The sequence below is a fragment of the Elaeis guineensis genome, chromosome 4 (assembly GCF_000442705.2).
Source record: "Elaeis guineensis isolate ETL-2024a chromosome 4, EG11, whole genome shotgun sequence".
Classification (NCBI taxonomy): domain Eukaryota; kingdom Viridiplantae; phylum Streptophyta; class Magnoliopsida; order Arecales; family Arecaceae; genus Elaeis; species Elaeis guineensis.
Window position 1 is genome coordinate 4,757,865 of NC_025996.2, and position 11,333 is coordinate 4,769,197.

An 11,333-nucleotide genomic window follows, 5' to 3' on the forward strand; every position below is an offset into this window, starting at 1 on the left:
TTACCTCATCCTTTCGCCCCTTCTGCTTCTAATTCCAGACACCTGTTTTGAGTTAGCTTTTTATTGTTTTGATAAGCTCCCTGCTATTGTTATGCTGTGTCATAAAAAATTATTGTCTATAAACTTCCCATCATCTATATAAAGCTTAAGCCATGAGATCTTATTATAGTTGTATTGAAGCTTGAGGCTTTGCCAATCCTTGTTGCTTCTGATCTGAGGGTTGTCTTGCTCCATAGAGCAGCTTAGGTACTCAACGCAACCCCTAGATGGTATGCTCTATAGCCAGATGCTTGACTAGCTTAAGCTGATAATGATAAAATTGTGCACATAATTGTGATGACTATTTATTTATGTTGCCCCCCCTCTCTAAATGAAGCCATGGTAAACGCCTTCGGAGCCAAAGGCTTGATGAGCACAAGCTAACCAATAGTAACATGGTAAACGTGATAGTTATTTCATTTTATGTTTCTCCAATAAAGTTTTAATAAAAATATAAACCGGGGATGTTGGAGTTAGTTGAGCATGTGTAGTATGAAGGCCTACGTAACTTAAAGCAAAAACAATGTTGAGCGAGATTCTTCTGCTTGATGTTAGCAATTGTTTCTTATCTGTTATTTGGTCAGAAAATTTATCTACGAAGCCTATTGACCTTTGTATTGGAATAATTGCACAATAACGGACGTACGGTAAAAATAAATATGAAAGGGTACAACAAGGTGCACAAATTTCGATAGTATTTGGCTTTCAAATGATTTGATAAATCAATAACTTTGACGCCAGAATCAAAAGATAATTGCACAATTCATCATGGTCGCAGTAACAGAGGCAGTAATGAGCTTGAATTCAAGTTGCTAAAGGTTCCGTCAGGAGCTCTTTAACTAAAGCGTCCTAAACTTAGAAGATTGTAAGAATCAATCCTGGGCATGCTGAGGCAGCAGCAAGCATCTTGTCATGCTCAGTGTACAGCTAAATATCTTTAGCTTAAGAATTTGACTCGAGCTGCCCGTGTTGCAGAAAAAGAAGATATGTCAAAGTACTGATATGTAAAAGCACTGAAAAAAATTCTTCTCAATGAAAGATTCAAGTCCCGGAGGGATGGTGGGCGTCTAACCATTCCAAGTGTAAGGATAGGAAGGGGATGAGGGCAGGTCATCCATAAGCTCAGAGTGTTGTTCCATGGAAAAACCAGAGGGCCCCATCCCACAGTATTTGAATCCTTGTTGTCAGGTCTAGACACCAAAGATGTCCTATCATGATCAGAGGATGTTGATGGCTGGAATCACTTCAGGTGGACTCAGCTTTGGGCCCACCTGTGATAAGTGTTTGTTCTTGATTGGCTTATTTAGGAGGCTTTTTTCCAAGAGAAGATTCAGAGCACTACAGCAAGTATTACACCACCATGAGTCTTCATGACATGATCGAAGATGAAGATATCATTGTGGAGTGTTTTTGAAACAAAGCAATGAATGTGATAGAAGGAGAGGTTTGCTTCAGAGAGTGAATATCATTAGGAACTATGAAGGGATGTCCCACTCACCTCAGTCCTTTTGCCAATTTAAAATTCAAACAGCCCTTCACACAAGCAACAATGATGTTCCGTTCAGCATATCTTTATATAGAATTCTCCATGGACTATCAGAGGCCGTAAAGAGGATGGCATGCTTCAGAAGGGCATCACCAGCACTTATGGAGATCCTGAACAAATTGGACAGGTAAGCCTTCATATCCCTGAAAATCTAATTGGTCCTTCACCATCTTGTAAGAGGCACAATTGTATGATATTACAAATATTTACACTTGCACCAAAGCATGTTAGAAAAGAGTGTACTCCATGCAATCAGTATTAAGTCACTTAACAAGCAGGTATATCGGAACTCCTTGGAGTTCATGAAATATTGAAAAAAACTGCGAACAATACAAACAAGCGAACCACAGATATTTATGTCAGAAGTGAGACTAATATTCTCAAATGCCAGCATATCGAAATTCATGTTGTCGAAAATGAATTCATGGAAGCACTAAGGGTTACTATATAGCAGAGGAATACAAAGTTTCTCTAGAATGAAGCTTTTAGGTGTCTGGATTTCATAGTTTGTGTTGATGAACATGACAAGTTTAGAGTGTGTGTGTGTGTGTGTTTTTCTTTTTTTTTTTTTTTTAGAGAGAGAGAGAGAGAGATAGAGCTGGGCTTTGCTCAACCTACTTGCATGAAGACGGAATAAGGACCACAAGATACCAGGACTGAAAAAAGAAAAATAACAAACAGAAGAATATCAGATTATATTAATTGGATGAAAAATCCAGATTAATCCTCAAGATCTTCAAGCTAGATAAGGATCTCCATAAGACAGTAATCCAAATCTAGTCAGGATTAACCCTTCCCATCTTCTCTGAAAAAAATTACATTGGTTGCCTGGCTTTGAGATATGTCCAATATCTTTTTCAGTTTGATAACTTTGGATCTTCAAATCATAGTTTTCTCTTATTTTCTAAGCATTGAGATTATGTTTCAAGATATACTTCACTTGATTGAGGCTGGGAACCCATTAAGCACCTACTAGGAGCATCTAGCAGCTCTTGTACCCCGCATAGTAGGCTTTCTTTCTTTCTTCACATGATGGGCTCCAAAATCCTCTTTCTGTTCTTCTTTCTTTCGTTTGGCTCATCATCTTGTAAGCTTACTGTAATAGACATCCCATCATTATTGATTTGCCAATTCTCAAATATTTCATTGGGCTAATATGTTGTATACCTAGCTTCTTAAAATTCTCAAGAGACCAGTACAACAGGATCGCATAATAAACTAGCATCAACTGTAGCTTTGTATCAACCCGTGTCTGGGCAACTATCTCCACTCCACAAAAGTAGGATGCTAATAAGTGTGCTTTCACTTTTGCAAGGAGCAATTTCTTTCTGAAAGAGAACCAAAACTGGTGTTTTCCAATCAAAAAAAGGTGCTACTTAAAATCGCTATGGCCATGCAATCAGTTCAAACTGTACAAGATTACTAAGAAGGCTTTCATTTTAAGAGCTGTCATGCTTCCTCACCCTGTACTTACCAAAATTCATTTCATTCAAACACTCAATTTTTTTTTTTTTTGAAAAAAAATGCAAGCATACACATTCTGAACCTCAGTTTGCATCTCATATTGAAGTCCTCTAACTGTGTGTTGCTGATAGTGTGGAAAAACCAACAGATACAGATCACAACTTATATGAATTTGGGTCAGTGCGGTACCATGTTCAGGTATTCTCTGTATCTTTTTAATTTTTCTAGAAGCAAAATTCTTTTGTGTAGTTTTGTACAATATCCAATATCATGACTATTACCAATAGTATTCAGGATATTTTGACTCTCAGCAATTTTCATGTTAAATCAAAGCATAAACTTTTACGAATATTCCTACTACTTTGCATAAACTGAATAATTTGAAATGAGAAACCATCATAACATGAATTGTTGTTAGAAGAAAACATTAGCTCTTCTCAAGGAGAGAAAACATTTCATGATTATTACCTCACATTCTGGCCATGAAAATAACAATAGCTCTGCACAGGCTTCAGCATCTGATCCCGAAATTATATACTTGTCCATATCTACGCCACCATTGTCTCCAGAAGTTTTGCTTCGAAATGGTCTTCCTGATTGCACCCTACAGGATGTTAGAAGAGGGTACTGTGATATTGCAGATATTGTTGAACCTCCAAAAGAAGGTTTTGTACTTACTCTCAGACTCGACTTTGCAAAACTTCCACAGAGCAGAGGTATGAAATCTTAATTTCCTATATTCATTATCATCTTAGCCAGAAGATATCTTCACAGTGGGACATGATCTTTGCATGTGAATGATTTTTAATAATGTTATCATCATGTGCTGTTGCAAACCAAATCAGCATTGCAAATGCCTGCTCTGAAGAGAGAGAGAAAAAAAACTCAAATGTGGTTATCTTTTCAAAGGTTGCACGCTGAGCCCTTCTAGGTACCAGTTGGAAAAGAATTGTATTGACCTATTCTTAACAATTGGAAGCAGCTTTTGTTGATCTGATATCAGTATCTAATTAATGAATCAACTTGTGAGATCAACAACCATAGGGGTTTATTTCTATAACATGAAGTTATTAGATCCACAAAATAGTAGAAGGGCCCCAAAATTGGCAAACATGAATATTAAAAGAGGAAAAATGGGCAAAGAATTAGGTATATACCCTTCACAATCGACGTTTTCTGAAGTTTTGGAGTTGGAAGCACTGACCTCCACTATCAGATTTGTGGTGGCACTTAAGTTGGGCTGCTTTATAGCACTTCACCACACATTTTTATGTCTCTCCCTACTTGAACAAGTGATATTTCCAAATCTCACAATTAGTTTCTTTTAGCATAAAAACTTTGTGTTGAGAGTCTTGCTTTGAATAGAGGCCAGATATGAGTAGAAATGCATCGTGCCTGGCTAGCACCTCATAATAATAAACTCAATGTTTCATTTGTGTTCAGTAAAGATGGAAGAAAATTAAAATTTCAGATTTCTTACACTTGGTCTAGAAGGAACCTAACCATGCTAAGAATGCTCTAAAGGAAGTTGTAGCCAATAAAAATCTTTAGAAAGGTCAATTCTGTTTAATTTAGTGACATTTTGCTAGTTCTTCGTAGAAGTGAAATGATCTTAATCCTAGTTTAACTTTATTGATTAGATTTGTTTCCACACTCACAATCAGCTTGACCTAGCTTACTCCGAACCTTGGATTAGATGAGCATAACCTGTTCGTGTAAAATTTCCAAGGCTAGGCCTCATAGCGTAAACCATCTTATTTTTGCTTAATTCCACAATTTGGAATCAACTGGACGGTAAGAATTACTTTTGAAAAATGGACAGGAAACAGGTTATGGTCACTGAAAGGATTAACTGCAGAATGTTCTCAGGAATTTCCTAGATGCATGCTATGCTTACCTGTGGAAGACGCTTATACTATCCTGACAATTTAATTGCTGATTGATATCACCCGAGGGTAATGTCATCAAAAGGATTTCATTTTGTGTACGTGCATGAACAAAGAATGTAAGGCCTTTTGTTGTCTTCTGAATACATCATGAGGATCCACATATACTGAACTGCTAGTCGAACCTGCAAACCAGACCCCTGGCTGGTCCGGCTTTTATAAAATACTGGAAATGCAGGTTATGCAGCTCAACCACTTGAGAACTGCCTACACAGCGAAGTGAAAGTGGGTGAAATGGTCTATTCACCGATATCCCAATGCTTGTTGAAATTGTGGTTAAGAAGGGATTTGTAACCCTTGACCAAGAGTTTACTCCTAGGTCTCTCAACCAATTGATCATGGGATTTGTACACATATAACATGACATTAATTTGTCTTGTGATAACTTCTGAAGCAAAAACATTATGTCTAAGTTATTTAAAATGAGGAATGGCAAAGCCTATAAAGCAAGACGGCAAAGCCTTGTTCGGAATGTTTCCAAGAAAAAATGATGGTGGTGAACAGTAGAATTTCAAAGGCAATGGCTATTTGGAGTCAAACTGACCAAGTACAATGGAAGAGTCTGAGTTCAGCACATAGGATATATAAATTATTTGTAGCATATGATAGTTCAATTGAATGATGACGGCAGGAAATAAAAAGAACCAGCTCTGAAATGGCAAAACAAAGCATGAGTAAGCACTATTTACAAATCTATCAGAAAGAGTGCAGGAGATGTTGCAATTCTAAGAAAAACGAAATGATAATGACTACTTAGAACAAAAATAGTGCAAAAGATGTTTGTTACTGTCTAGTACAGAATTACAAATAACAAAATGATCAATAGTTTTTCCTGCAAAAACATGACACCAACAATCAATGGGAAAGAAACTTCGCAGAAACTCAGTTACTTTTCTGTGGTATTCATTGTCTTAAAAGAGACCATCTTTACCCCTTACAATCTACTCATCATTACCCCTTACAATCTACCCACAATCTTAGACACCACTAAAGTCTATCCACAAAATAATTTGTATGGACTTTGAGAAGTAGCTTAACCTATGATGGTTTTTTTGTATATTTGTTATAAAGTGACATGCAAATATATTTGATACTATTGGCTACTCCATTTCTAATGAAACACTAATCTTTGAACTGTTTCAGAAGATCGTATCAAAGCCATCAGCAAGATTTCCTCACTACAAGCAGTAATACAGAGTTCCCAACTGAAAGATATGTTATGGAATCTTGGTTCACAAGATATGGCTTATGGAATGTGCAAGCCTATCAAACTTGTCTATCACCCAAGAGAGCCTTTCTTTGTTATTAGAATGGTATTTCATATGCAGTGCTTTATATCTCTGAAAATATATAATTTCATTCATGAGAACCAGGAAAAAAATTGGCAGCAAAGAATTACTAATCAACAAGAATGCAAATCTCTTTATATTTGTTTTCTAATTACTACATAGAAGCTAAATAATTTATCATTAAAATCATCCATGTTAAATCATAAAATTTATATCTTTATCTCAGGCACCTCATACTTTTAAATCAAAATTTATGGCCTTTTCCGAATTGAAATATAAGGGAATATTAGGTTCAACTGTTTTCATGCCATCATACTACTCCAGAAATAAAATTTTCTGCCCTTAAAAGTCATCCTCTATTTAGAACCTAGTACATGTTTTAATTTGTTTCCATATAGCTATCTCACAAAAGAAAAGCTTGTTATTCCCCCTGTCTGGATTTGGTGTCAAGAAATCAACTAGACCATTGCTCTTTCCTTTGTATTGATACACCACTTTTCCTCCACATGCTTTCATATTCATTGATATATCTGGTATGCTGATAAAGATACCAATATAAGATACAAAGTATTAATTCTTTTTATTTGTTGAAACTTAGTGGATCTCATTTCACCTCCCAAGCTCTAACCTGAAATTATGCTTACGGAACCACAAGTCATCAGTACACCATCCTTCCTTGAGTTAAAATTACCAAACAATGAAAAGATAATGAAACATCACAGCAAAACTGATGGCTTTTTGCATAGTGCAGCTAAAATCATGGCATGGGAGTCAACTGTTCAGGTGTTCCAAGTTGTCCAATAATTCAATCTCTGAAACAAAGATGGACACCCCATTTTTGAGGTGCCAAGAAGTGTCATGATAATGTCATGGCCGTCATGTGTGTCCACATTGCTGGAGTCAATACTTTAGAAATTATACAAGCTAAAGTGTCCACTAATACTGTATTTCTAGTACACACTGTCCTACCATATTTAAAAATCCGTACAATCTTTAGTATCCAATACTTGATTTGATCCTTTATGAATATTGTTGAGCTAGTTGAGCATGAAGCAGTAAAATACATCAGAAACAAGCTTAAGATGATTCTCATGTAATTCCAGAAGTCCTTTAGTATCTATGCTATACACATGATAATTTTCATTAGTAGAAGTCTTTATGTCTGTCCTGTAGCATTTTACAAATGCTAGAGATAGTGACAAGATGAAGTGGCATTATGTGATACAGCCAGAAAAGCTCAAAGCAATATTTCCCATGCGATTTAAGGACAATTCAGATGTGATTCTTGCAACATCATTGTTTCAGGTAAGTTGCTGCATGATACACCTACTAATTAGAATTAATGCTAACATACATTATTTTTTCTCAAAGTAGATGAACTGGACCACAGGAACTCATGGATATGGGCCATTCAACAGCTTTTACCAAAGCACCACATTGCACCTGGTCACCAATCCCTCCTCCAGAGTTGCGAGGAGAACCTTTTGAATATTTGACCACTAATGGAGGATTTGTGTCTTTTGGTAAGTATACAACTTGCAAACTGCAGCTTTCTGCATGGCTATCATTAAGATAAAAGTCTCAATGCAACCGTTTTACATGAAACATGGAAAAGGTTACCATATATATTAAGAAAACAAGGATTTGTAAAGCCCGCACCAAGTTGTTTTATGGATGGAAAGCACATGCAGCAATGCAGTTCCTCAGCAAACTAAACCACAGAAAGGTTTCAACAAACAATTAACAGATGCATTAGGTTTGAAAGAAACCAGCACACATGTTGATGCAATGACTGCTGATCTACCAACTTATCCTTAAGCACTATCCCAGAAAGATTAATTTGTAGATTTTTTTCTGATGGTCTGAAGATATTTTCCTTGTGGCTTTTATCTAGACATTTTATCACATCACGTTAAAGGTGCAAAAGCAGATAGAACTGTCTGGATTCTATTGAACTTCTATGCCCATGTGAAATATTATGTAAAGGTATGTGTTCAAAGAGGATCCTTGCTAACCTATATTATATTCCCTACCAGTAACTTAACTCACTTGTTTGCAGTGTACCAGAGGTTTTATCCACAGAAAAATGAGGCAGCGCCTGGAAAGCCTGGCAGAGGTTAGGATTTTTCTCTTCATATGAGGAATGCTTCTTTTTAACAACAGCTTTATATCATGAGCCTTACTAACATATGAGCCTTATTAACACACATCTATGCTCAAAAAAACATGGATACGTTGATGGAGCATGGTACTTTTCTGTGTATATGTCAACAACACATTTTTATTCTTCTTGCTCTGTGCTTCTGAGCATTCTTTGCACACTTCTTGAGACATAGGCAGTGAAATGGAATCATTTCTAGCACAAAAGATGAGTATGGAAAACAGAGAAAGTATTTGCATGCAGTGAATAAAAAAAGCTGCAGAAATTTTTAACCGTAAATTCATGTTCATCTTTGATAATCCACCACAAGTACATGATTCCCTGGCTATACCACATGGTATAACTGTTACAGAAAATTCAACGCCGAGCATGTTCCTTATGTATTGTTGATCATTGCAGGTGATGCAAAATGCAAGGATAAGAGAAGGCAGAGATGATAAGAAACTCCAAGGTGAATAATCCGAGACAAGGGCATTTGTTTTATTATAGTTTATCTAACATACCAAAAAGTGATGCCTTACTTCCATTGGGTTTTGATCTAAAGTAGAACATTAGAGATATTAAGCTCACCAAAGTATCCCAATTTATTCCAACATGACATATAGACCTGTCCCTAAGCAGAAAATTTAGCCTCTACAGTTACATGATATAAATGACTTCATAACCAATATATAGTTAAAATTCCTTCATTGTCACATTATTAAAAGAGTATATAGCTAAAAGCAAGTAGAAGCATTCATGCTTATCCATTTATGCATTTAAAAAAGTGGCAGATACAAGCAAGATCATATCTTTCTATAATGTTTAATTGAGCAAAACTGATGCAATCAAATCCGCAATATCCCCCACCCCAACACCACTGCTATAGGAGAAAAGAGTTTCATAAGAGACACTAGAAACCAAATACAAGAGCCAAATGAATTAACAAAACAAATTCTTTGGTGTTTGGAGAATGCATCCCTTTTTATGTGAGACATTGGCCATTATTGGCTGCCTACTGAGAAACCAATTGAAAAGTCTAGGCCTTTTGTCTCCATTTCTTCTTCCTCATCTTGTTTCTAACCCTGCATGCCTGTCATTACCGTGTTCTTCTATATTACTGCTTTTCAAATAAAATGTATCGTACTCTCCTTCATCTATTACAAAAATTCATGAAAGACATGTTGAGACTAAGTAAACCGAGAAGTCTTAAATACCAAAGTCAGTTATTTATCTATTGTCTTGCCTTTCAACATTGTCTAGTCTAGAGTGTACTAACTCAATTACCTTAAAGAAATATTGATGAATCCTGTTTTCATTATAAATTCATTAACATGAATGATAGTATAAACTTGGGGAGCAAATTTTAAGAGTGTACAATAACAGCTTAGCCAACTACCCATTTCCATATAGAAATTGAGGTAAACTTGCCTGCCTAAATGAGGCTAGAACAATCTAAATTAGATGTATATATTGTTTTAAGTTGAAGATTTTGTCATAAGCAGTAAATTTTCAAATAACTAGTTGATAATTCTATTAAAACGTTACTTCGGGTTTGTCCTTTTGATGATCTTCTAAATTCAACTCAGAGGAACTAAAATGTTTTGTAGGTTGTTACCAACTCTATGGCTCAAAGTACCATCAAACTAAATGTATCCTGAAAAATTAGGATTTAAAATCCTACCCCTTGCTTGGCATATTCTTGATATGACTGATTATTTTGGCCTTCACAAGTTTGTGAAGACACTACTTCATCAATGACAAAGGCTGCATGCATTTAAAATAAAAAAAAAAAAAAAAAAAAAAACTATGGTGTGGTCAAAAAGTCAAAATCAAGAATGAAGGGCATAAAGAAAAGATTAAAGATAACTAAAATCAAACATGTAGAAGTTTTGCAGCACTGCTAGGCCTAATACAAATGAAAGAAAAGAAAGTTGGAAAGCCTCAATTAACACTTACTGGCTCAAAAAGACGTGTGAATGAAATTTGCTTCTTCATGCTCACAGAAACTTCTCTTTTTCTCTCATTCTTCATACTGTCTACGTGTATCAGACCCAGGTTGCAAATGTGTGAAGAAATTGATGAGATTCTCGAAGTCGAACATCCTAAAAAGGAGATGCAGCGCAATTGCTAATCAAATCAAGAGGATCCGCGCCCGGATCAGAATAAAAGGATTGGACCGGTTCCGAAGGCAATGGTTCAGGGTTCCTAAATTCCCGTCCCTGAAAAAATACAGCAAATTGGATTGAACATATTCGTCATTTATTGAAGGGAACAAAAACAAATTTATATGTCAAATTTCATAATTTTTATCCAACATTGAAGCCTTGTAGCTTCATCAAGAAACCAAAATATAGAGATTTATCAGCTTTGTCGTTGAAACACATCAAACAATCATATTGCCAAACACGGAGCAAAAAGAAAAAAAAAAAAAGGAAAGAACGAAAGGAAGACCTCTTTTCGTCTTTTCAGGGGAAGAGAGAAGGTGCCGGTGCCCTTCCGGTGTCGTCGCGATCGGCTACCATTGAAACCCCACGACCGCCTCCGGGTGGTGGAGGCGGCGGAGCAGCGGCGCGGAGACGGCGAGCGCGGCGGTGCCGGGCTCCATCCGAGGAAAGGGGGCCCGGCCAAACAAGCTTTTTAGTTACGCCGTTATCACCGTCATAATGCCCCCACCCTAAAACCTTTGTTGCTTCTTTTTATTTAGCTGCAACGCGTGGCTCCAGATTTTAATCTGAGTAAGATAATGACCACAATAACCGTCATTATTAACCACCATAATAAAAAGATTATATAATATTCCTACGAAAAGACATAGAATAATAGCAACAGTATCATGTGAAGTAACGGCAGACGACGCGCGTTAGCCGGACTCGCCAGATAAAATTGCAAGAACGCCGGTGGCCTCC

The 11,333-nt window shown here is 36.5% G+C and overlaps 1 protein-coding gene and 1 long non-coding RNA gene across 6 annotated transcripts; one reads left to right on the forward strand and one right to left on the reverse strand.

Moving 5' to 3' along the window:
• Positions 1-705: 705 nt before the first annotated feature.
• LOC105044202 (uncharacterized) lies at positions 706-11,246 on the reverse strand. Of its 4 annotated transcripts, none has more exons than XR_831854.3 (5): positions 10,879-11,246; positions 10,384-10,646; positions 3,518-3,653; positions 1,112-1,695; positions 706-999 (listed from the first exon to the last, which is right to left on the reverse strand). It is a non-coding gene; the product is annotated as an uncharacterized lncRNA (long non-coding RNA). The 4 variants fall into 4 exon arrangements; XR_002164632.3 differs by having other exon boundaries at positions 706-1,377; positions 1,538-1,695; positions 10,879-11,179; XR_012140576.1 differs by having other exon boundaries at positions 706-1,405; positions 1,538-1,695; positions 10,879-11,179.
• On the forward strand, positions 1,581-10,776 carry LOC105044203 (actin-related protein 2/3 complex subunit 2B). 2 transcript variants are annotated; one of them, XM_010922020.2, is made up of 10 exons: positions 1,581-1,712; positions 3,181-3,247; positions 3,558-3,765; positions 6,139-6,308; positions 7,512-7,589; positions 7,675-7,807; positions 8,179-8,270; positions 8,344-8,400; positions 8,845-8,896; positions 10,477-10,776. In XM_010922020.2, the coding sequence occupies exons 1-10, from the start codon at positions 1,654-1,656 to the stop codon at positions 10,671-10,673; spliced, it is 1,113 nt and encodes a 370-aa protein (XP_010920322.1). In that variant the 5' UTR covers positions 1,581-1,653; the 3' UTR covers positions 10,674-10,776. The 2 variants fall into 2 exon arrangements, with proteins under 2 accessions (XP_010920322.1, XP_010920323.1); XM_010922021.2 differs by having other exon boundaries at positions 6,142-6,308.
• Positions 11,247-11,333: the final 87 nt, after the last annotated feature.